Below are 27,020 nucleotides of genomic sequence, written 5' to 3'. Positions count from 1 at the left end.
CCTTAATAAGATTAATAAGTTTGAATTTCTCTGGAGTGGTAGCTCAGTATATCAATTGCTTTGCAAACAAATTCAAATCATTAATGGAGGGGCTAGAAAATGCCTTGTATATAAGGTGCAAACAGTCCTGGGGTCCAATAATGTGAATAATAACATTAACTTAATAACATTACTGAGATTGGCTATACTTTTAGGGTTTATGGGTAATTTTGAAAATTGTGACAGACCACAGTTTGATATTTCCAGTCCTGTGTGAGAGTAGCTGAGAGATAAGACACCTCGGCCAGTGCCAGTAACAGTAAGAAAACAGGGCCCTCTTGTGGTCAAAAAATTGAACATTTGGGAGAATGTTAAGCAGAAAACATAGTAAAAACATGTTGGTTTATTATGATAGTCTCTTCTTATTCAACTTTAAATTAAATATTCTCATATAAAGTTGTCAATATCAATATATTAGGTTGCAAATAATTATCCACAAAAATGTAACTAAAGAACACTACACAAAAAGTGCCACTGGAAAGAAGTCGGACACACACAGAAAGACAACAATCCATGCTTCAGTGTTCACTACCACCCGGGGTAATGAGACTGAGTTTACAATGAACCAGAGTTCATCTGAAAGTTGTCTACAATACATTTCATTGTTAAATGACCAAATAAATAAAATACACAAACATAAGTCACATTTTCAAATGCACTTAAAAGTAAATTGTATTTGACTACAATCTTATTCTGAGTCTCTCAGTCGATACAGTGCTGTGAATATATCAGAAAGTACCCACTGTCAAGTAAATATTAACACTGCAAGATTCAAAAGAGGCGGGCTCCTCTCACTGACAGGTTTTGGCAGTTTGCACGGACATCTACATGTTTCCACTAAAGCAGTTATTAGCTGGAGAAACAGCATTGCCTTTGTTAAAACGTCGTGAGCAGAGCATGCTGTCTGATCAGAGGCATGCTGCTGGAAGTAAAGGCACTCAGCATGGCCGATAGGCATCTTCTACCCACACGACCATCATCCTTTACACTCTGACAACATCTTTTACTTCTCTGTGGATGGAACGGCAATCCTCAGGTCCCCCTTCTGTGAAACACTTCATCCATAGCGAGACAAAAAAAAAACATTAAATTCTGTCACAGATCAGGACACAAAATCTGAGAAGGTGTGATCTTATTCTATTCGGTTCACACATCGTAGGCAGTACGTCATCAATTCAATATAAAGTACGAGTACCATTAGAATCAGTATGAGCTCCTCATCATTGGGCTGTCCATCAAAGTGTTGACAGCAAGTCACACACAGCTTTAACAAATTTATACATTTTCCTTAATGGATACAATCCAACAGGCAGTGGACCAAGAGGCTTGAGAGCCAGAGTGTGCTATAGTGGATCAGGCCATTTCCTCTCCACAGAGCTTCATCTTCATACTCTGTTAGTTCGCTGGTCCAATCCTCAGCTTCGTTCTCCTTTTAACTCACGGGGTTTAAGCAGTGACCCTTCACAGCAGTATCACTTGTGTAGAGGTATATTGTAAGTTAACACCTATTGACACCACTGTAGTGCCAAACAGGAGGGCTCATATAACGTGGTTCAGCTAAGTGGGAACCCTTCAGCACTAGTTCTCAAAGGTGCTACATGTAGCATTTTAGCATCAATACATCGTCACTACATCAATTCTGAGACATTATTGCCACAGTAAACAACTGAGACCATCACAGAGATGACTGGTAACAATCACATCGGAGCTCACACAAGACGAGGGAATTTGGTGAGAAATTTGCTTTGTTCACGGAGGAGTTAACTGTAACTGCAAATGATGGAACGAGTTTAAGGCTGCTGGAAAACAGTTAATGCTCGGAAAGAAAGTTTGCTAGTAGCCAACCCTCTGGCAGATACTGGGCCACAGAGTATACACTAGAAAAAAAGCATGATTTGGCCAAAACATCTTTGAGGTAATTATCACAATATCACAATAGGACACTGACTTTGATCTGTGGCAGGTTATATATGTTAGCATCTGTGTGCTAGCAAGGAGCCAGTTAGCTAATAGCTGTTGTAAAATAGCTACTGTAGGACATGTGATTAAAAAAACCCAAAAGTTTGGTTTCTAGAGTGTTTGTGCTAGAATAGTCAAATAGTGAACCTACTTAAAGTCTAACCTTTATCTCTGTAATGATACAGCACCAGTATAAGCTAGTCCACGGCAGCGCTGTCAATAACAGGATTGGGAGCCACCTCCTTAAAACTATACTGATTATAGTGACTGACTATACTTACTGTATTTTATTTATCGTATATACTCATTATGAACAATTTTTCAACTCTAAACCTAGAACAATTTTTCTATTGTCATGTTCTGACTATTTCAACAACTACTAATTTAACTGCACATTATGTAGCAGGTGGCTAAAATGTCTGCTTCCCCCAAATCCAGTGGTAGCCACAGCCCGGACTGATCGAAGAAGTTACATGGCTTCAGGTACAGACAAGAAAGCCACTCATCACTATTTCATACCAAATGACGATGTCTAATGTCAGAGGGGGTGGACGGTAATGATGAACCCAGAGAGACTTATCATCCATGGGCAGTTTCCCCTCAACTCTGCAAAGCTTTTTAGTGTCTTTCCGCTTATTATTTTGGTTTTATGGCCGACAACTTTATTGATTTGGTCCAGACTAACCCTGCTTATCTATCCCCTTGTTTCGAAGCAGGAAGCTGCTTACATGACATAATTCTCAATAAAGCCACTGTTCACTACCTGCCCAGCGTTGAACGGCAGCTGGACAAACCGAGCAACTAGCTCACAAGTTAGTGTGGACAAATAAGAGTTTAAAGGAGGATGAATACTGGACTTATATTTGCCAGGTTGCCAGAAACATGACTCCAAATGAATGCTGGTGTCGCTGTATGTCTGCTGAATGTTTAAATAGGCAACCATTTTTAATAGATAGATACATTCTACACACTGAACCTTTAATGTGTAATCCAATGACCTAAATCTGCTTATTGAAGCTTTAAAACTATATTTTAAAAATAACGTAGAGTTTGTAAAGATAGACTCAACAGTTTAAATGTTTGAAATTGATTCTGTTTTGAATAGCTACGATATAGGACGTTATCTATAGCCTATTAAATTTACGAGATCACAATATGTCAAGTGTGTGTATTATATATTCCACTTGTTGTAGACTATTGTCACAAAATGGCCAAAAAACTCAACTTCGACCTGTGGTCTCACTCTGTTCACAGAAATGATCTCTGTATCCGATTGAACATGACAATGACACACAGTTGTTTGACATTGCTACGACTTGCTCCTCTAGCAGTACTCCTCTCCCTGTTGGTTGGGCAGGTCGTTGAGGTCCAGGAAGATGGAGGTGTCGGAGAGTTTGCGGCCGTTGGACGACAGGTCCAGCAGCTCCTCGGCAGTGCTCGGCACAGAGCTGATATACATGTCCCACACTTGCTCCGGAGAGTCCAGCTCCAGCAGCTTCTGCTTGATCTTCAGGTTCTTCTCGATGTTTCTGCGCTTGTGCTTGAACTCCAGGATGGTTTTAGTGTAGCGGTTGATGGTGGTGACCGAGGACGCCATGCAGGCTGTGAAGGAACTCCATGCCAGACTAAAGGAAAGAGACAAATAGTGTCAACCTCTTAATTCAAACTAGTATATAATTAATATTTTCATTAGTTTGTTACTTGATAGGGAAAGTGCTTATTTAATCAACAGACAAAATACTGTAAATGAGCAGGAGTAAGTTGTATAAGCAAATTTGTATCTGTTGTCCCAAGTCAGTTTTTACAAGGCAACGTGAGATGAAATAGTACGACCTATCTTATTTAACTACAAATATCTATAATTCATATGCATTATACAGACAACACAACAAATAACCCATGATTAAAACACTAGGGCTGATATTGCTAAAGATGTCATGAACCTCTCCCAAATGGGCTGAAAATAGAAACTAGAAAATATTTCTAAAACCTTTTTGTTGAAACAGAGGCCAGAGAGAAAAAACATTAAAAAAAGTACAATTTTGATTCACTTTAAATTGTCATTTAAGTTATTTCATGATCTTCCTGAAATTTTCTACTAAATAATCTGATAATAGATCAACAATATTTCATTAACTTGACATAACTATAACCCCAAGCTGTCCCGATAATTTTTGTCATAATTAACAAAGAAAAGTAAAGACATTATGACACGTCTGTTTTGATGGCTTTTCAGAGTAAACTCCATATAGCTGTAAAATCCAACACACAGTATAAGGCTATTTTCCACCAAGTTACAATTCACAATCTGATTTCAACTTTTGGCAACAGCTCGCATTGAGCCACTTCCAGTTTCAACACTGCCTCCTATAGTGAAGACGAGGTACATATCAGCATCTGCAAGTTGTCCCCAGGGCACAAAAACAAATGGTGGTGGCCGTTTCCAGTGACAGATTAATGGATAATGAAAACAACCAAAATGCTGCTGTACATTTCAAGCCTTGCAGATAAGAAAGAATCCTCCAGATAGCAGCTGGAAAAAAATGATTGCTTAAAATCCCTGCAAAGACGAATTAAATTACTTAAGGTGATTGATACAAAGCAAAAACAAAACAAACTTTCCTCTCCTGGTACCACTGGTTTCTATATGAATCTAATAACTGTCGCATACTGTTTGTAAACTCACATGTACGACCAGCTGTAGTCCCACGTCTGAGGTTTCCAGTCCTCTGGGCCCAGACTGACAGTCAGCTGGAAAGCAGTGGTGAACATCATGTGGGCCACCATCCCCAACAGACCTGCCACACGGAGGAAGAAGAAGGCTTAGGACGATCTCATACCCATCACTGCACTTCCATGCAGTCACCACTTGGTGGCAGTGTTACATTACGTGAAGCTGAAGACCCACTGAAAACATTGGGAACATACAGTACTCTGTGACTGACACGTACGATTTACCAACATATTCCACCAAGCAAATAAATAAACATCAATGACGCGGTCATACACCACATATCCTCTCATGTATGACATTCCTTTGTGCAACCTTTGCTCTCCATTAAAATCTAAAACATCACATTTCAGCTCAAACATAACTGGAATGTTAACTCAAGGAAAGTTGCAGGTTTGTGTACATTACTTAGTATTTACTTCTTAATGCTCTCACCTCAATACATTTCAGTGGTACAATGACTCAACCATGTTTTTTTCATGGATATAGTTGCATAAAAACGAACATTTTGTTGAGTACATCAGTAGTTTCTCACCAGTTTGAAGCCTTTGTAACCCCTGACACATAAGCAGCCTCTTGTCAAGTTGAGTCAGTAGCTTTTTTAAAATCATTTTTATTTTTTATGCGAAGGATTTTGTTTTGATTATATAAATATATAATAATGTGTTACATTTATTTATTTATAGCATTATTATTATTATTCCTCCAAAGAGACATTTCCTTTTGAAACATGGTTTTAAAAATGTTTTCAAAAGTTTGAGTCCCACAGGTAAATGATCCAATATTTAAAAGTAGTGAGTCACAGGTATTGTTTAGGTTGTTTGTTTTCGGTTTGGATATCATTACATCACCTGACCATGATCACACTTCCATATTACAGAAAACCAGTCTACCAGCTTGGAGCTAAGACTGGAGAAATGATATCACAGTTTGCAAGAATCACGGGCCTCTGCCTCAGAGTTACAGGATTCACTGATGCAATGCGGGATAGCAAGAGATAAATACAGTCATCCCATCCATGTGTTTTTGTCTGTGAGATAAAAAGAGTCAAAGAGGGAAAAGAGACAAATGACTGTTTGCCAAGTCCCGTCCCTCTTGGCTGCCGCTGCCGCTTCTCATGCCAAGCTTTCCATTCTCACACAGCACAGGCAGTTTGCGGTTAGAACAGGGGCAGATTTATCACACAGCGCTCTAAGTACATTTTTAAACAGAGGGTCAGACATAGGTGCACACAAGCAGCCACTAACGACAACCGTTGCCAACTTTTTCTGCTTGTACACAATGTCTTCAAAATGTTAAGAGGCTGATGCTAAAGCTGCTGGAGGCAAGAATACTAACCATGATCAACAATCTCGAATAAGCACCATAACAGCAGAACGTTTCACCTTATAGAAGAGATGGTGTAGCCTGGTTAGCTCTAAATTGGTTTTAACGTAACCCTTATCTGGCTGTTTACTATTAGAGAACAACCAAAATGGATTGTTTTTGGGGCGGATGCCGAAATTGATATTTGGGAATTAAAACTTTCAGATACCAAGACATCGGACAATAAATATATATATATGTATATAAAAAATTTATAATAATTCTTAAGATGTTGTCATCAAACCTTTGACAAGATATGTAATTGAGGCTTGACATTTTACAGTTTAAACATAAAGATCATAGAAAGACATTGGAAATACAACCAAATATAGAACTTGTATAAAGAAAACAAATCTTTTCTGCATTGTTTATTCTGTAAAATATACGTTTCAGTATAAATGCATAACACAGATACCAATGAAAGGCCACTATATATACACACTTATTTATCTTGATAATTATCTATATCGACGGATGTGAATTTTTATCTTGATATAGTTTTTGGCCATATCATCCATCCCCAATGGAGACAATGGCACAGACAAGCTAATTGAATAGAACTACAAGTAGTTCTGTGTGCACATTACTCATGGACCTTTTCTCAAATGCACGTCTTCCTCTCTTTTTCTCTCTTATGGCTCCTTGTCGTGTTTTCTTCTATTTATTATTTTCTTTGTCCGTGTGTTTTTTTCTGTTATGTGCCAGATTCTTGTCAGCTAAAGCCCAGGCTCTGCTGGCACCCGTCACACTGGACCTCTCATCACCCACAAAATAGAGCGGGAATAAAAACTAGCATGTGTAGCCCTCCAATCCGATTACCACATAAGCCTCCCAAATCCCTGGACTGAACAAGAGCGTACCAGATTTAGCACCAAACACCTAAATTCCCCATCTCATCACTATCAATGCTCATGTTTATTCCTGAAGATATCCCAGTGCAATATTATCATAACGTGATGCAGATGAGAGGCGGCTTTGTGTGTCGGAATGAGTGGAACAAATCGGAGATCGGAGTCTTGGCACATTGTGTCATGTCTAAATTATTCCTGTTCCGCTCGCACAAGGTCAGTTTATTCTTTATGAAGTCAATGAATGTCAGTCCAGGTTGTTTATTTTTAGTGCCAAAGCACTTAACAAGGACATGAAGTGAGCATCACACACGCTCCTTACACAGTTCAGGTTTATTACAGAGAGAAACGTGGTCTGATGCCATTTGTCTACATTGTCATCCACTACATGATCACTAGAGGGCAGTAAGGTTAACCAAGGATAGAGAAAAATGTATGAATAAACACAGTTTAGCATAAAATTATTATCCAATACATATCATACATTATATTGCCCCCTAATCTTGCTTTTTAGAATTGTTCATTTGATCAAGAATTAAAATAATCATAAGGGGCAGAAGAAGCAGATTATCCTGTTTTCCATTTGTTTCCAAAAAAAGGAAATATCCAAAACGGAAAAAAACACATCACCCTGTTACATTTTATTTTCTTACTTTTCCTACATTCTTTTCTTGTGAATTACTGAGTATTCAAAAGCTTCAAAAGTATTCAAATAAAACACCACACCGTGCGAGATAGGTCTGAGGAAATCTTGAAAACATGGTTGCAATTTTTGGAGAATTTCAGAAATTGCCTGGTAAATGACAGTGCTACTGTATAAACAAAAACATGAATTCAAGTTGAAACAAGTCTGCAGTTTGCATCATCCGTCTCTGTTCCACTTTTAAATTGCAGCAAAGTAAAAAAAGAGGTTGGCCACAGCCATGGGATCTGTTAAAGCCCCTGAAAACATTGAGTTCAAATCATAAGAGTTTCTCTAAAACCAAAAGTAAGTTTGGAAAACAACACCCTTGTTTCAGAGTTCTACACTCAAAAACCTTTGCATCATGTTGGTGTGGCTTCTTTAATCGAAAACATAAGCAATATATAAATAGAAAATTTAACATTAAATATTGATCTCCGTCGTCTCAATCCCCCTGTGGGCTGTGTGGGTAAATACATTATTAATATAAGGAGCAACATGTCATACATGTTTATTATTATTATTTTGACATACACATATGGATAGTATGCAGATCTCTTCCTCTTTTTATATATTATATGGCACCAGACTCATAGATATCAGTTCTCTAAATGTGCCTGTTTAAAATAGATGAATTATTCTCTGGGAAAAATGTGAAAATGACAAAAGACACAATGTTAAAGTGATAAAGAAAATCCCGGATCCGCACTACATTTTAATACGTGTCGAATAAGTGTCATGGTAATCTGTTCATTCATTTTTGCATAATCCTACAAATGAACAGGATTACATTCTTGGTGGAAATAACACAATTAGATTTTTTCTCATGGCAATGTACTTTCATTGTGAGATGGTAAAACCTGAATTTGAGAAGTTCTTGCAAATTGATTGAAAAGAAAAACTCAAATATTGCACTGCGGTTGCACCAGAGATTTGACAAGGTTCCCTTCTGTCAGGATTAAATGTTTCTAGGACCCAAAATGCAGATGATAGACTTAGAAACAAACGGAAAATCCAGAATTTAAAATAACAAAGAAGACTAACGATGGTGAGTGAAACTGAAACCCCAGAAGCACAAAACAGGAAAGATGAACTAACAACCTGACAAAGACAAAGGGAAAATCACTCTATAGTGAGTTCGCCATTTTGTAGTGGTCTCCGAATGTTTAGTGGCGTTTTCCATACCCTACATAGTGAACTCATAGTATTTTTTGTTTTTCCTGATGAGCTCACTATATAGTCCTCTATGTAGAATTCATTATATAGTGAAGTAGGGAATAGTGAGTGATTTCAGACACAACCAGAGACTATATACATGAGGGACACAGGTGAAACACATTAGGAACAGGTGCAGACGATCACAATGGCAGGAAACAGGACAAAGACAGGAAGTAAAGCAAAAGACACACAAGGAATGAAGTTTCAAAATAAAAAAGGAAACAAACAACGCTGGCTGTGTCTGAAATCATTCAATAATCACCATATAGTATTTTTTTTATTTTGTAGTGCTGTCTAAAGGTTTAGTAAAATCTTTTATACCCTAGTGGACTCATTGTATCCCACAGTCTGTTGAGAAAAGTTGTGTACAACCGATTGTCACGACCCGAGCATATATACTGTCATGCATTGTGCTTGCGGATTTTACAGTAAGACAAAAGGCGAAAGGAGACAGGGCAGCAAGTCTCAGCCTTCACTCTTGGCAATTCTTCTCCTTAGTATTCTTTTATTTTTATTAAAAATATCTTATTATTATCCTGAAGATAAAGTCAGACATATTTCTATTTCACGCTATTTTCACAGGCTGATTTTAAAACAGCCTGTTTTAGTGGACGTCCGTAATATTTCCAATGACGCAGTTTGATCTTTTTCATGACTAGCAAAAGAGTAGTTGTTTTGCGACAATGACTTAATTACCAGTGCAGAGAAAATTCGCTGAGTAGTGTACGAAAGTATTTTTTCTTTTGCTGATGAGCTCACTATATAGTCCCTTACACAGAAGCCCCTTTATAGTGGGGAGGGGTTAATGAATGAGTGGGTAACACAAATCCAAACACCAGGAAGACAGGGTAAACATCAATGACATAAAAAGTCCATACAATAGAAAAAAGCTCCAAAACGATCTTTCAAAAGTTCACAAGGGCAGAATCATGATAGTTTCACAACCATTAACTTTCATCTGGCCCAAAATTGCCCTACATGCAGTGTAGGGGTCTAAGTGGAAAATGAGCCAAAACAAATTGGGACCCACTGCTCTACTACATCTCCATTTGGCAGGAAGAAGAAAACCATTTGTGTCATTACTGAGGTGCAAACAAGCAAATACAGCACAGAAAGTCGGAAGCCATCATCACTAGTGCACAGAAATCATCAATTCCACAGAAGGTTTGGTTCACTGTAATATCCGCTCTTAGGGATTTTGTGCACTTGCAGCACAATCCTCTGATAAAAACTGAAGGGAGTGCTGTTTCTACAGAAAGTGTGAAATGTATCACCCGGACCATCCTCAACAGCAAAAACGTGCTCTTTCCTCCAAACTCGTTTCAGTCCCAGTCTCCCTCATCATACCCCAGATGACTGACAGCTGTAATAAGGGTTAATCTGGTCACTAATGCTGTCCCCATGGACCCATAAACACCCTCAATCTTCCCCATTAAAACACTAACAACTGCTAAATGTCTCCCTTCATTCATACATTTTACAATCTCCCTCTGAGATAAGCCGGAGAGGTTCTTAAAAAGCAGCCAAAAAATGAGAGAATTCTGGGTTTTTTGCGAGGATACTTGCCCTCAGTATGAACCTTACAGAGTTCAATTTCCAATTTATACAAACGCCTCACTTCAGGAGACAGAGAGTCATGTATAAATTAAACATCAGATACGCAGACAGAGCTGAAAGGTTCAATTGCTGTTCAACCGAAAGTTAGAACGGGCAAAATTCCAGGGCAAGGCCACGAAAACACAGCTCACTGAAGCCTGAATTTGAGAAGCTTCAGTAGCAGGAGAGCAAGCTGGGTTCAACTCCTGTCAGTGGAGAAATGAGAAGACGAGGACACAACAAGTGGATGAGTGGAGAGTGCTCTAACAAATTCCTGTCGGAATACAGGGATGCTGAAAACTGGGTCAACTCTGTGAACCTGAGGACTGACGCTGACAGACGTCAAATGCACAAAAATCTAAATACTCTGTGTAATTTGTCATGTCCTATCATGTGGGGATGACGACCTGGATCTGATGTTTCAGCGCTTCCCACAGAGTTAACTTAATCTACGGTGGTATCGGGTAACAGATTCTGCGAGAAAGAGAAAGAAACAGAAAAAACTGCACTGATGCCACAACTGCAGCTGAAACTATGAAGTCTCACAATCTGCATCGGGGGTGAAAACCTTATGGACCATAGCAGGATCATGCGGTAGCTCGAGGTAGCATGACAGCGTAAGTGAAGACACAGTAGCTGGTGGTAGCACGACAATGCATGCAGCAAATAGCGCAGCACAGACCAACTAAGAGATCTCTTAAGTTATTATGAGAAGTGTAAAGACTTTGTGGTTCATTGTGAAACTGTACCAGTTGTACAGGAAGTTGTACCAGTTTTTTAAGGGTTTCCAAACTGCCAGGGTAAACAAGGAAAGCGGGAGCTAGCCAGGATTTTACCTTGATGATCTGGTTTGGGTGCTGATGAAGAAAATTCCTCTGCATTTATGTGTGATGAACAATGGCTAAAGTGTAGTTCCCTAAGTCATGTCAAGACGCCCATTATCCATTATCATAAAGGTGCAGAATCTCTAAGCTTTACCTTATCCCAACACCAGAGACAGGATGGCAACTCCCATCACAAAACATAAAACATCTCATCTAAGACATTATTTTGCACAGGGATAATAGTGGTCATACACAATATTAAAGGTATCAGAATGTGTATAAGTTACAAATTCCCTGACAGGTGAATTGTCCAAAAATGTTTTGACTTCAGTAAACCCCGGTCCTGGTCTTTCTTGAAAACATTTGAATTAAAGTTTCAATTAACACAAATCTTATTTAATGTCAAAAGGATCATTTGTTAAAAGAGAATTTGAAATTAGTTTGAAATATATGGACCATTTTATTATCTTTCAGCTCCTTGTTTTTAGTTATGGCCGACAACTTTACTGTTATTGCTCACTTACATCATCTTCAGATGGCTAATTTCAGCAAGAAAGCTCAGACAAACCCAACTATAAACCCCCTGGCCTGCAAAAAGAGGAGGCAGCTTACTACTGATGGTGAACACAGTGGAGAGAGTGATTGACTATGACTATAGAGAGAGTGATGGTAGGTAACACGTTAACCAGATCATCTGTCCTTGGCTAAGGACAAGTTCCATCAGTCATCAAGTAAACATGGTATTGTTCATTGAAACTTTTTAACTTATCATAAAACAGAAGATATGTATTACAATTATAATACTGTTTAATAATAAGGTGGGTAGCACAGAGTGGGCCAGTTAGGGTTTGGGGTTAATAATGAGATATACAGATATCCTTAATTGTTTCTTGGTAACTAGTTTGTTATCATGGAATTTCCTGATATTAAAGATGTGGAAATTTACATCTACCGGTTTACTGTGAAACAGGGGCAGATACATGTCACGTGACCCTATTGAGATGCCAAACAAATAAGACAAAAGCCCATGGGTTATTTAACCAGGAAGGGCACAGCCTGTTCATTGCTTCACATGCCAACAAGATCAAAGAGCACTTAGCTGACTCTGTAATTCGTCTAAAAATCAAAGCATTTGTCAGAGCCGGAAAGTCATTAACACCTAACCGATCAATATGAAGCCTAAGACTCAGCTAAAAATGCCATGTTTCTGAAAGAGCTTGTCCAGACCTTTGTCAGTGGAGTAAGAGTAAGCAAGTGTAGTGCGCAAGATAGTCTTAACTCTTTTTGCTAAACCTCCTATTTTAAGACATTTAAGGAGTCACTGAGGCCAACAGCTCAAAGAACCCCCCCCCTATATTTTGGAGTTACTATTCGTAATTCTATTTCATATTTGCTTCTTCCTAGCTATCGCTCGTGGATTAAGGTTAATTAAAGGATTAAAGCGGGAAGTTATCCATTTGTCACTATTTCTGTCCTTTACTGGCCATTATCATATCCACCCATTGCGTCATATCTAATTACACTCTGGGTTGGCCCCATATGTGGCCCTATATGTGCCGAATGGAGAAGAAAAAATAAAGCCTACTATTGCAAGAAAGTGGAGAAGAAGGTTGGACGTTGTCATAGGAAAGTGAGGAGCAGAGAATGAAGACAACTGTGTGTTCACATGCCAACAGGCAGGAGAGAGAGCGCACATAAAAAAAAATCTAATATTAATCACTGCGACAAAATACCCAGTACAGAGTGAGTCATAGAGAAAATGGAGACATCATGCAGATAAAATCAGAGGAAAAAGCATGGGAAGACCAAGAAACTGCAGCGCAAATGTCTTTCACTCATTGTCATCCCCCCGTGCAAAGCCATGGAGGATAAAATTCCCCTTGTGCAGTACGTCCTGATAAGGGGGAGTCTTGCCTGAGGACAGATTTGCCTGTGAAATAGCTACACACAGCTAGTGTGACGGGCGCTGCGCAGACAGCAATAGCCTTTGAGATTGCTCTCTAAAGTGCACAAACAGGCGCAAGGAACATGACAAGTCAGTTGTGCATGCAACATCGCAGGACAGTGCTCGGACTGGGTAGAGAGGTGTGATGTGGCTTCCTCTTCACAGTTGTGAGAAGGAGTCAGGAATCAATCCAAAGTTACCACGAGGGATCAGAAGGAGCTACTGACGCCTTTACCCATCAACACTGGGTCAGGGCATGAATTAGTCAAGCTGCCATCCCTTTGAACCCTGAGGCATTAAAGAGGCTGGAGAGGGCAGATACTGTAAGTCACTAAAGCAGTTTTCAGACATGACCTCCGGGTAAAATCCGGAGAATTGGCTACAGAGTTTACCCAGAATTTGCCTTTCACACATGCAAAATGCAGTTTCCTGCACAGATGCGCCCACAACAGCATCACGTCCTCTGCGTTATTCAGGCGAGAGGTGGAGCAGCTGGGTGCAACAGACAGAGGCTGGTGCTGACGTATTAATTCCGCTACGCCTTCAAGGACACATTTTGTCAAACTGTGATTAAACAGTTGGTCTCCATCGCGGTCGTGACAGGCCAAAGTAGCACTTCAGTCCCACTGTCGAGGTCACCCCACTTAACATGATGTCCGCCACTCTGTAGAGTTGTAAATTGTCCACGGAGCCAGGGAATAGTCAAGTGACAGGTGGTTGTATTGGTACTGAATTCTCTGGAACAGCAAGCGCTGAGAATTTCCAAAGTTTGGGGACAACAGAGACATGGAAATATGTGTTTAGAGCTCAGGGCGTGAATCTGTCCTCCTGAGATCGAGGCGAAACTGTAGTGTGCAATACCTGCAGATCAGGCTGTTGATCCATTTGTCCATTGAGTAATGCTCTGAAAGTAGCTATGTATTTACTTGATGCACTGCAGTTGTCATGGAAACAAACTAACCCAAGCCCTGTTACCGTTGCCTGTGTCACAGTGTCTTCCATGGTTACTCATGTGGGCCACATCAAACAATGAGGAGAAGAAATGCTTTACACAGACAAAGGTCTATGCCACTGTCCATGTGAGGCGTAACGACAGCACTCGTGGGCTCATCATCGCACATTTCTTTAGAAATAACATGTTGGAAAACCTCTGAGTGTCTCACAATGGAAGAGTGCTGCATCGAGAACATTGCCCTTGACAATGGACATGGCAGATTGGTCATGATCCAGGGGGAGGAGGGTTTGGAAGCCCTGCTCCATGAAACCTTCAACTTTGGTGAGAACAGCAAAAGTGGTGACCCAAATAATATAATAAGATGACCAGGTAGTGTGGTCAGACAGGGTTGCGTTGGGCTGCCTGGGTCAAGGCGAAGCTGCCTATCATGTCATCTGCAGAGGATGATGCGGTGGTGGAATAAAGGCACTTGCAAGCTGCTGCCTTCTCAATGATTCAAGAAGGCTCGTCATTTCACTCTCAGGGACTGGGTACACATCCACTGATGCAGCAAAGGCGTCTGCCTTGTGCTGCTTGTCAGCCTGAGGAAGGCGTTTACAATGCAGGCACAACACCTGAAGTGTGCCAAAGGCAGGACTCCCAGCGGTCATGATGTAGATGTAATATAGGACACATTTGAATGATCTTGGATGAACTACATCTCTCTGGCAGTTGTCCAGATGCTGCTATGTAACATGCTGAGTCCTGTCATTGAGATGAGGCCCACTGCACTGTAGCCCATACTTTCAAAAAAACTGAAGCAATGGAAAAAAATTATTTAACGATGACGGCAGAGGACAGGTCCCTGTTATATTCATGCAGGTTGACAAAAGTGAGCATCTTTACCTTCCAATCATTACGATACTCGGCCTGCACTGCCAAAAAATACTCCACCTAACAGCTTTCAAAGAACCGAACAATTTAAGCCAACTCAAACTGTATAACCATCAGTTATACATACTCACTTCTTTGAAATACTCATTCTCTCTGACTGAAATTGTAAGAAACGTACGCACCTATGACTCTGTAAAAACAGCAACCACAGCATAAGATATGAAGTGATTATGTTACAGGACAACACCTGTACCCCCAATTACAGTAAGCTTGTTTAAATGTAGCTTTCACTTACATCCATCCATCCATCATCTATACCACTTATCCTTTGAGGGTCACCGAGTGGCTAGAGCAATCCCATTTGACATTGGGTGAGAGGCGGGGTACATCCTGGACGGATTGCCAGCATATTACATGGCCAACATTCGGAGACACAACCATTCACACTCACACTCACACCTACAGACAATTTAGAGTCTCAAGTTTAAACTTAAACCACTCGCCAACGCTATGTGGGCTTGTTGAAAAGATGAAAAGAACAGTCTAAATATTCATAGGCAATACAGATTTCACATTCTCCAGTTAGAACAAGTACAAGATAACAGCATGTCTACCATACCAGTTTATTATGACTACAGAAAACATCCATCTATGTCACTGCCCAAAAAAAGGCGCAAGATAAAAAAAACAAATGAATACAATATTTGAAAAGTTAAATAACAGCAAATTTGCAAATGTATAATATGCAGATATCGCTCTGTGTAACCATCAAATCACATTCTAATCATCTTCATTTAACTATACACCATTTGATGCCACCAACCTGAGAGCACAGTGAATATGGCAGCGAAGGCGTTGAGCTTGAGGCCATCGATGACATTGCCGAACTGACACACCTCAAGGGACATGAGGATGCCTCCGGTGGACAGCAGGAGGATGTACAGGCACTCTGCAACAATGCACAGCCACAGCACTCCTGTAGAGAGAATTGATTACGGTAAATGAAAAGCAAAGAGGAAGAACAAGAAGAAAAAAAAACAAGGGGAAGAAAACAACATATTCATGTAGTGGGGGTCGAGCATGGTTGAGTGAATGATAGAGGGGGTGTAGAGATTGGAAGTGACAGAGAAGGGGGGGTGGCGAATTTAGAAAAGAAAATGTAGGTAAGCAAGGGCGAAGGGACAGGGATGAGAAAAGCAGGTGGTTGGGGAGGAGAACGAGTCCGGAAATGTGGACCAATGACCCGTCACCCATATCATTAACCTTCACAGTCAGAGAAAGGATATATGATCTACCTAGAGACGTGCAACAGCCTGAGCTCACGGCAGTGTGAAGGGAGAACACATCATCGGATTCATAAACCAGCCATGGTGTAATTGCATATATCACCACAGGCATTGTACGGTTAATTAATTACAAAATTGACTAGAGTACAATGCCTATTATCTCAAATATCCCTCTATTATTGTTATGAATGGTTATTTCCCTCAGCTAAAAAAAGCATTTTTGCCTCTAAATTGAATTCCGCACTTCAGTTTAAGATGAGTTCAATCAAATTTAGAGTGAGGGAGTGGAGGGAAGTGGGCACAATGCTATTCAAAACTGGCTGCAGTGCATTTTTATAAAAGCTTTGCTCTTGTTTGGCTTTGATATTCAATATTTTAATCATATTATATCAGTATGTGGTAGAGCAGCATGTAGATGAGGACACTTAATATGAGAATACAATGCTATCTGAAGCACTGGCATCTAAGCTGAGATGTCAGTGTTTGAGGATGTTTCTTATTTCGAGGTCAGTGTGTATAGGAAAGGTACATTTGGAGTTTCCTAGTTCCAAACCTCTAAATCGCTGACCACATTTCAGCAGTTCACGCAGATCTGGTGTCAGATCATATTTCGTTGACCAATCAGAGGTTTGTTGGTGGAATTAAATAATAAAGGTGGTATTTTTCTAGATTTTCTCTTGATGCTGTCAGACTTCCCCGCCCTGGCTGTCTGTAAATTCTCAGCTCCAAGCCTGATCGATTTCAAAGTGCCTCATAAATCTATAGGTTTCCCTTTTTTCAAAAACTAAGTGAGCAAATTTGTTAAACAGCGCTGGGCACTGTACTTTTTAAGACAGCATTTTAGCTTACCCACATTATGGATACAGATTTCACAGATAAGCCTTCTGAGGTGTGACCTTGTGACTCTGGGTAACATAAATAAATAAAAATTGTCATAGTTGTTATTAGGATCGACTCAGTGTGGTTTTTGGTGTTTTAATGCCATTTGATGATTGAATGACAAAAATACAGAATATCACCAGATGTGAGTTATAACTGGGGACATCATCCTGCGCGCGATTCAGAACAATACCCATCAATGTAAATCTAAATATAATATAATTTTGAGATATAAAAATTGAAAAAATTGAAAAATATGAAATATACATAAAAATATACGAAAAGAAACACAAATATACATTTACAAAAATGGCCAAACATTGCTGGCAATAAATATGTATGAAATAATTAGTAGCTTTACTGGTTGTTGTAAGGTTGTTTTCCAAAATAAAAATTGTTATTAAAACAAGCACACAATATATAAAATAGTGATAATGGGGAATACACTTATATACTTTCTTGACCCACATGCGAGTGTGTTATTGTTCTTCTATAATGTGAGTCTTGGCAAAGCAAGCAAACGTGCATATTTCCAATAGGTGTCTCCTAATTGTCCAACGTTCCCAAGCAAACAGTAGCTAAGACTCGTGGTGTGAACACCAAATACTAAACAGTGAGTGTGCACTGACGGCTGGAGGAACTAATTAGGTGGCACTAGAGTTGATTGATTCGTTGAGACACCACTTAACTTATTACCTAACGGTGTGAGTGATCAGTTCATCCACGGCTCGGCTGTGCCTCTCCGCGCCAAAAATACTGTCATGAGGATGATTTAGCCTTCGCCTGTTGACCTTTTTACAGTTGATGTCGAGAGAGGAAGATTTGCTTGTTTGAGCAAGGGATGCTATGTTGTTGACCGCCTCCAGCATGATGGACATATTCTCATTGCACAAAGTCTACTAATATGGCTTTAAATCCAGTGTAGGCTTAAAGATTGAAGGAGTATACTTCCAGCTTTTGCATAATGTCCTGACAGCTGTTTGACAGAAGAAGGAAAACCTGTTGGCGGAAAGTGTTGGCCAGCGTTTCATCACAGCGACAAAGAGTCTTAAAGTCCTTTTGCAAAATGTCCACTTGTCACTGCAGCGCTAAGCAGCTTAGTTAGAGCGATCACAAAATAGCCTATATAACAAAAGAGCCAGAGATTGAGGGCCTCAAAATGGCCAACCTGAGAAAAAGTGTTGTTTTTCTGTCTGTGAGTAACTTCTCAGCCTCATCTGAGAAGCACGGCTAAAAATAAACCCAGCTGGATTATTTACTGGTGCTTTTTAGGCTGCATTACAAACACTGGTGCCGTTTCCATTCTAAACCTGCCTGTTCTCTTTTCCTGTGTTGATGCTCTGGAGCCACTTCAGAATTATTCCTTGTCTTTAGTGAGTCCTCCTCAAACTGTTCTTTTATTGTTTGTGTGCTGGACGTTGTGTGCAGAGATTTTTTAGTCTAACAGTCTATGGTGCAGAGGGACGTTTGAAAACCTTGTGTTCATCCTACCTGGTTTATCTGCAGTAAGGATTTCATATATCAATTTTTCTTTATAAAATTAAACTGAATCTTCTTTATTACTGTTCACTTGTGTGTTATATATGTTTGAAGGATTTAATTCTCTGGTGTTATTTTTTCATACATTACATGAGGTCTATCAAGCAATCGACTCAATAAGCAATGGGCACAATCTTCCACGTTCACAACTTTTCAAAATAAAAGCTCTGTAACTCAACTCCATTTAAAGCATTACAGCAACAAAATGAACGTTGTGATCTTTTTTTCGCACCAAACTGGTCACTGCACTTTCTCGGGCCATTTACAATACATATGCCAAGTGAAACCAATAAATGTAATGGCTCGCGAGATATGCGTTCCACAGACAGACAGACAGACAGACAGGCAGACAGACAGACAGACAGGCAGACAGACAGACAGACAGACAGACAGACAGACAGACAGACAGACAGACAGACAGACAGACGTTTGTGGAATTAGTAGGTAAATGTGTAAATGCTACAGTGTTTTTCACAGTTATGCTTACCTCTTTCATTTGAAGGTGCGACATTAAGGAAACTTCTGCAGTTTTCACCTGTAAGAGATTGTACATTGGACATTTTACTGACACTTCAGGGAGAAGAAATTCACTCAGCTGCAACATCCAGATAAGTGAGACAAGGACTTCCTCTGAGACCCGCATTTATCCAGATTGGAATATAGATTTCCCAGGTATAGGTATATTTCATTTTCAGAGATCAAACTGGGGTATATAAAAAAAAAAAAAATCACCATTTGATAAAAACTGCGCAGGGTTTTCTCTCCTCTGTTAAAAACACTGTCAATAACATTTCACTATACTTCCACCACCAGGATTTTCAAATGGGCCAAAAACTCTATAACTGTCAATAAGAGACACTCTGGTATATGGGGCTCAGGAGACATACTGCAGGAGCCACAGAAGCATGCAGGTCTCATCTGGTTCATCTGGAAGTGGCTAATAAATCAGATGGGCAGCTTACACACACCATAGTAAAAGCTGTGGATTAGAGGATGAAATATCACCTTTAATCTCGCCTTCCCTTCCGGTTTTCCATTCAAATGATTAAAAGGACGAGCTTGACAGAGAGTTAATTGGCAATTATAATTAATCCGGTTAGTTTGAGACAATTTTAAGCAAAAACAATGCAAAAATCTCTGATTTCAGCTTCCCAGATGGGAATATTTTCTTCTTTTCTATGATACTACTGAAGGATAGATGATTCACCTCTATCTTTATTATTACCATTATTATTTATGCACTTCCCTATGTTTTAAATGTTTGATTCTTAATGTGCAGGAATTTATACCTTGTACTGAAAAATACTGTTTAAAATACTGAAAATTAAAGTTAGTGATTATCTTTATCTTTGAAACAAACGATTTTCAGTTTGCACATACAAAAAATAAAATAAAGGATCATCCTGGATAATGAAATTCCTGGATCTAAAATCCTCTAAATCACCAGACCCGTTTATTTTCAATGTATTATAGGATTTGGTGTTAAGATTTGAGATTAGGGTTTCTCTGATCCAATAAGTGTAACTTTCAAATTAATTTCTGGGATTAGTCTCAAACTGCATGACTATGTTAAAGATGGATTAGAGATGTTTTTTGATGGGAAATACAAGCAGAGGGAGAGACGCTGCCTTATATCACGGGTTACTGGATGGACCTGGCTCCGTGGCGCACAGCCCCGTGCGCACCGTGCGCCCCGCTGCGCTCCGGCGCGCTCCGGTCCCGGCAGCGGCAGGATCCCGGAGCCTCTCTCCGTGAAAACTTACTGGTCATGTTGATGTTCTGCTCGCAGGAGAACCAGATGCCGGTGTGAAACTTCCTCATCACGTACTTGTCCTCCCCGGTCTCCCAGATGTACTGAACCAGCCGCGTGTCGTTGATGTTGGAGCTGTTGAACCTGATGCAGAACGACTGCTTGGTGGTGACCGGGCCGGTGCAGAACGGCTTCACCACTTTACGCGTCCCCTCGCACCAGTAGCTGGTGGTGAGCGCGGACACGGCCAGGAACAAGGCGAGGAAGTTCAAGGTGAGAGCAAGAGATGCTCTCCGCCGCCGGTCTAGCCCCATAACGGCGACCGGCCCCGGAGGGAGTGAGGACTCCTGACTTAATCCCCTCGTTTTTTACGACTGTGGCGACGTGTCCTTCTCAAATCCTCATGATCCGGTTATTCCCGTTAATGCATCCGCGGCTAATTATCGCGGCGCGTATTGGCCCCTTCAGCTGCCCAGTCCTCTCACATCTGCTCCTCCAGTGCTGCTCACTCTCTCGTTTTGTAGGCTGCCCTCCATACCCACCTGATACACCCCCTCACACACACTCACACACACACATGGACACACACGGGGGATGAGCAGCGGTCCTGTGCGCATGGATCCTCGGTGGCATTTCTCTCTCCATAAAACGGACTGTTGTCGGTGGGTAATTTCTCGTGTAGTTGTCTTCATTTCAGGAATACTCTTGCTTAAGAAAGAAAAAAAACTAAGCAAAACGATGCTGATGCTTTTCGAGGTTGTTTAATGGCTTTTATTTTGAAAAACAGTCTGTACTGAAAACAGGTCGTATCCCACCATTCTTAATTATGCCTAATGAAAAAGGGGCTATTTAAAAGAATTCAACCCTTAAAGGACCATTCCTTTAATTTACTTTTGCACGTCCTTAAAGTTGCAGGAATCAGTATAATATGGTAACAGTAAAATAAACTCTATCACCAGAGCCTACGGCATACCCCATAATGTAAACCAGTCCTTTCTTTATAGACCCTCTCTCCCTTGTAAACCTACAGTCCTACAGTCTCTGCATTACAAAGTGTCCTTGGGTAAAATGCTGCACCCCACATTGTCCCGGACATCTGTTCGGACAGTGTATGAATGGTGTGTGACAGAAATAAATACAGTCCATCTACTGTTCATCATATATTTGTCACAAAGCTACAAGAACCCTTTTGCAAAATTGACATCAAGAAAACCCCTTATTGTGCTATTGTGCTATATTTGCTTGTTTACACTGAACTAAAAAACCCAGTACATTGAAGACATTACCTCCAGCAGATCTTCAGATATAATGTTCAAGAAACACATGAACATACTTTGTGAGGCCACCTTGACCTTAACCTTTAACATTTAGCTACCAAGATGAAATTCAAATTAAAGTGAGTGTTTGTGCCAAACGTGAAAGAATTCCCTCAAGGTGTTGCAATATCGCATTTACAAGGCAAACATGTGCTTTATGAGGTCACAGAGACCCTGACCTTTTGACCTTTGACCAGCAAAATGTAGTCAGTTCATCTTTGAGTCTAAGTGAATGTCTGTACCAAATTCGAAGACATTCCCCCCAGCTGATGTTTAGATATCATGTTCAAGAACAACATAAACATAATTTGAGAGGCCACCATGACCTTGACATTTGACCTTTGGCAACCAAAATCAAGTGAATTCATCCTTGAGTCCAAGTGAATGTTTGAGTCAAATGTGAAAGGATTCCTTGATGGCGTTCCAGAGATATCACTTTCACAAGGCAAACATATTAGCTTTTTGAGGTCACCCTGATCTTGACTTTTAACCACCAAAATCTAATCAGTTCATCCTGAAGTCCAAGTAAATATTTTTACCAAATTTGAAGAGATTTCTTAATGGTGGTTATGAGATATCATGCTCACGAGAATGGGACGGACGTACGGACAGACAACCAATCTGGCTTTCGCTGGCACAGAGGCATCATCATCATCATCACCATCATCACTCACCCTCTCTTTCTTTAATAACTTCAAAATCAATCATCACTGCCGTTTCTTCTGGCCACAAAAACTTAACTTAACAGTTTAGAGCAGTGATCACCAACCTTTTCGAGCCAAAGATCACTTTTTAATTCCAAACGTAAGCCGAGATCTACCACCCTGATATCTTCCAAGAAACATATTTATTAGTTTTTGCAATTTCTGTTAAAGGCTGAATGTACGAGCATAAATAAACACAAAGAAAGGCAGTTATGTAACTTTATCTATTCAATGAACAATATTCACATTAATATCAATTCATATTTACAGCATCTGTTCAGTGCACAATATTTAGCTTCAGTTAAACAATATGTTCTTCAGAGGAGCTGCTACTGCAGCATAATGTGTTAAATGGGCTTTGGCTTGAATATGGCCATAAATGTGACTCTTTCCTTGTATGAAAGTAGTCCCTTGTACTCAAATAAATACAAGTACTATACAGCATGAAGCCGTGCATATTCTGCTCCTGCAAATATTTCACAATAAAATCTCCTTTAAAAAAAAATGGATTCCGTCAACAGAAACGCTTGAGTGCTATTATTTTGAAACGCCTACAGAAAATGTTGCAACCATTTATGTTTGTAACATAATTTCAACAGATAAACATTAAAACTCAGCTGAAAGATAATTTTCTCTGTTTATTCTTCTGCAAAACACAATGTTTATCTGTCTATGACAGAAACGTTCCCGAACCCATTTCAAAGTAAAAGCACTCCAGCGTGTCACTTTTTGAATCCATTCATCTGTTCTAAGGTTCTAACGGGGCTTTGATTGTTATCGACAGACTGGAAGATGTGCGTCTTCATACCGTAGTATACTAGTATTTACTTTAGTACATAAACCAACTTGTTTTGAAGGCAATGCAGTAGATAAACTACTAGATCGACGGGTTGGCGACCACTGGTTTAGAGTGTGTGATTTAGTGACATCTAGTGGTGTAGTTGCATGTTGAAACTGAATAGCCCTAACATCCCATACCACGTGTGTAGGAGAACTTACTGTGGCCTTATTATAAAACCCAATGGTGTATCTCTAGAGTCAGTGTTTTTGTTTGTCCTTTCTGGGCCACTGTAGAAACATGGTGGTGCGAAGAGGACCTGCTCTGTAAATATAAAAGGCTCATTCTATAATGTAATGAAACCACAACACTTATTACATAGACTAATGAAAACATCTTTATTCATGTTATTTTTTTATGTCCTCAAATAAGCTCAAATATAACAAAGCTATAATCTCTGGGGCCTTAAAACCAGCATTATTTTTGACAGGAAAAACACATATAGAAAAACATCAATGTAAAAGTAAAGGAATGAAAGAAGCCCACAAGTGTGATTCATTACCCAAAATAACAATATTCCCAATGTGAGACATAAATTATGACATAAATAAACAGACAAAGAACAAACAATTCAAGTAAGAGAGATAGATGCAAATTAGACACAGAATGAAAGAAGGCATGATGCTACTAAAAAGTGACCAGTGTTTGTGACATATATGGATTTGTACGCAGATTAAGATTGGATGCTGTCTGTTGTAGTCTGAGTAAATCCGTGAAATTGATCAGAAGTTTAAATTTGTTGACTGAGTATTAAAAAGCACACAGGGTCTCAATAGGAAAAATATTTTTAATCAGTTCTTTTAAAATATGACATGTTTTATAAGCAGCATCTTTTATTGGTGACTGTTGACATAACTGCAATATGTGATAATGTGATTTCTTTCATTTCATTGTGGTGGGTGTTTTCTTTGTATTTGCTGGTAATTGAATTGTCATTTATTACTTCTGGTGTGCAAATAAACATTGTCTGTGTTTGCGTAAATCAAGGTTTTAATACAGTTGATTTCTTAAATGTATGTTCTTCATTTCCATTCTAAATATATATATATATATTATATATATATAATTAAATGAAGAAAATATGTATGTATATGCTATATGTATTTTACTTCATACTATATGCTTGATATTTGGATTTCTTTTGGACAAATACTGCACAAATTTCTTACATAGGTTTTTATTGTATATAGCTTTTATTTCCTTAATGTCTTGCTCTAAATTTATTTTATTTCATTCAAACTGTTTTTTTTTTTATATCTCTGAAACATCTTTGGTCCCTTGTGTTATAACATTTCAATGTCTTATCTTATCCTTTCTGCTGTGAATCATACAATAAAAGCCGTCTTAGATAAGATGCAGCCAGTTTGAATGAATCTCCACTGGGAGTCCAACGTGTCACAGATGTCGGGAACCTGGAGAAGTTACGAAGAACTAAATTTGAAGTAAAACAACAATAATAAGATAGCATATACTTTATTTTGTGCCTTTTCAAACATTTTCAATTTAAAATGCAATTCCCCCCCCGAACCCAAACAGTAGAGCAGTCCAAAAATAAAAATAAAAACTAATAAAATTCCTGCATAAATACATGATTTAGTTTTTGGGTCACCACATTTGGGACCTCTACACAGGATCATCCCATGAAAAAACAAATAGCTGGTTACAGCAAATGTTTATCGCTCCACAAAACACACAGATAATGGCCACCGGGGAAATGACTGTGGCTGTGTTGGGGCAGACTGGACAGGACAGCGTTTAACCTGAGAGAGACGCAGGGGAATCTGTGATGGTCGTGTTGGGTCCTGCTGGGCGTGTGAAAATATCCAGACTGTCTGACTGGTGTTATCGTTAAGCCAATATTCTGCTTATATGAGTGTGTCTGAGAATGTTCAGCATATTGGGATGTCCATCAGTAATTTCCTCTAAATACAAGCTGTAGATATGAATAATACTGTGCGTGTGTGTGTGTGTGTGTGTGTGTGTGTGTGTGTGTGTGTGTGTGTGTGTGTGATGGAGTGACGTGTGTGTCTTTGTGTGTTCGAAGGAGGCTGTGGAATTGCAAACGCTTGTCCCATGAGATGAAAAGTCATCATTCTTTCCTCCTTGCCTTCCCCCTTCTTTTGACCTACACCACCCCATTACACACGCACATGCACACACACACACACACACACACACACACACACACACACACACACACACACACACACACACACACACACACACACACACACACACACACACACACACACACACACACCAGCGCAGCAGTTTCATGCTGCTGTAACCCCAGAAGCGATACAATATGGTCGTTCAATTTCAGCCCCCTTCACATTCATCGAACTGTAATCATCATAATTGATGTCAGTGATGTGTGTGGGTGTGTGTGCATGCTTGAGCATGTCACTCCTACAGGACCCCACAGATAATCAATATTAGGCTGCAGTGTCCACAGTGGATAGATGTGACACACACTGTTAGATCGTGCGTCCTCCTGATCTGAGGCTCCCTGTCACCTTCAGGTTGATCTATGGTGCCACTGTAGGAGGAGGAAGAGGAGGAGGAGGGGAGAGGACTGGAATCTCATCGAGGGCCAGCACTGCCGCTCAACTCCTTTTCTGCCCCAAAGTCAAAGAAGAGAAAACTCAGGCGACGAGCAGCACATTAGATCCCGGCCACATGGGGGTGACCTTGCGGCGTCCTTGATAAACGATCTCAGGTGTCTCATGTGCCGCCTGTGTTTATGAATATGCGAGGTCGAGGCAGAGAGATAAATGTTGGAGGCGTGTCGTCGTCGCAGCAGGGTTAGTTTGCATAGTCAGTTCAGGTGATAGAGTGTCACAGTGAGGGGGAGTCAGGTCAAACCCAGCGATGGGTAATTTATTTCAGTGCATTTACAACTTTATTCATCAATAGGAGGTTGACAAAGCATTGTGCTATTTCCCAACAGCACGCCGCTTTACATAAAGCACATTTACACTTGGAGCTGCACAGCACGGTCATGCACTCTGTCTAAATTCAGTGTCAGGATCCTTCGAAGTCCACAAACAGGTCGGCAAGTTCAGTTTTATTTTAAAAGGTCCTCCCGAAGGAGAAATGCTTGTTTCCTGCCTGCAGCACATGCAGAGTATCCTTGGTAGGACTCACCCTCGATCGCATGTTCCATAAATCACAGGTCGGTCGTTTGATGGTGCATTCAGGTGATACTGCTCAGCGTGTTAAGCTGGGAACTAGCAGCAGAATATCAGTCTGTGGTGCATTGGCTACGTTACTACAGGCTTGGACAGATGACACCTGCTGTAATTTAGCACACCATGAAAATAAACTGCTGCAGCCTGGATATGTTCATAAATACAAGTTATATAGATTTTATCCATTTTACCCATAGACTGTATATAAAGATTGACGCTGCATCTCCACTGAAGCTAAAATATTCCAGATAAGAACGCTGCCATCTTGTGCTGAAGACGTTCTTAAGTCAGTACAGTAGCATTTCAGGCCTTGGTATTGACTTAATTAATTAATATACTGGGTGTTTGTTTTGGCTTGAGTTCAAAATTGTGATTTATTTTTCTACCACTTTACCTTAGAGCTCTTCAGAATTTATTACAGCTGACAAATGAATTGATGCAATTGATAAACCATTACTTTTGCTTTCTAGAAATTAAGCCAG

The 27,020-nt window shown here is 39.9% G+C and overlaps 1 protein-coding gene across 1 annotated transcript; it reads right to left on the bottom strand.

The window, feature by feature from the left end:
* Positions 1-350: 350 nt before the first annotated feature.
* gsg1l2b (gsg1-like 2b) lies at positions 351-21,180 on the bottom strand. Its single transcript, XM_035146703.2, has 5 exons — positions 20,503-21,180; positions 19,227-19,274; positions 15,859-16,011; positions 4,685-4,796; positions 351-3,623 (listed from the first exon to the last, which is right to left on the bottom strand). Exons 1-5 carry the CDS (start codon positions 20,801-20,803, stop codon positions 3,323-3,325), a joined length of 915 nt encoding a protein of 304 aa, XP_035002594.1. The 5' UTR covers positions 20,804-21,180; the 3' UTR covers positions 351-3,322.
* Between the last annotated feature and the right edge of the window lie 5,840 nt (positions 21,181-27,020).

Source organism: Hippoglossus stenolepis, chromosome 21, assembly GCF_022539355.2.
Source record: "Hippoglossus stenolepis isolate QCI-W04-F060 chromosome 21, HSTE1.2, whole genome shotgun sequence".
NCBI lineage: Eukaryota > Metazoa > Chordata > Actinopteri > Pleuronectiformes > Pleuronectidae > Hippoglossus > Hippoglossus stenolepis.
The sequence above is the reverse complement of the archived record's forward strand: the minus strand, read 5'-3'. Positions and strand labels throughout refer to the sequence as shown.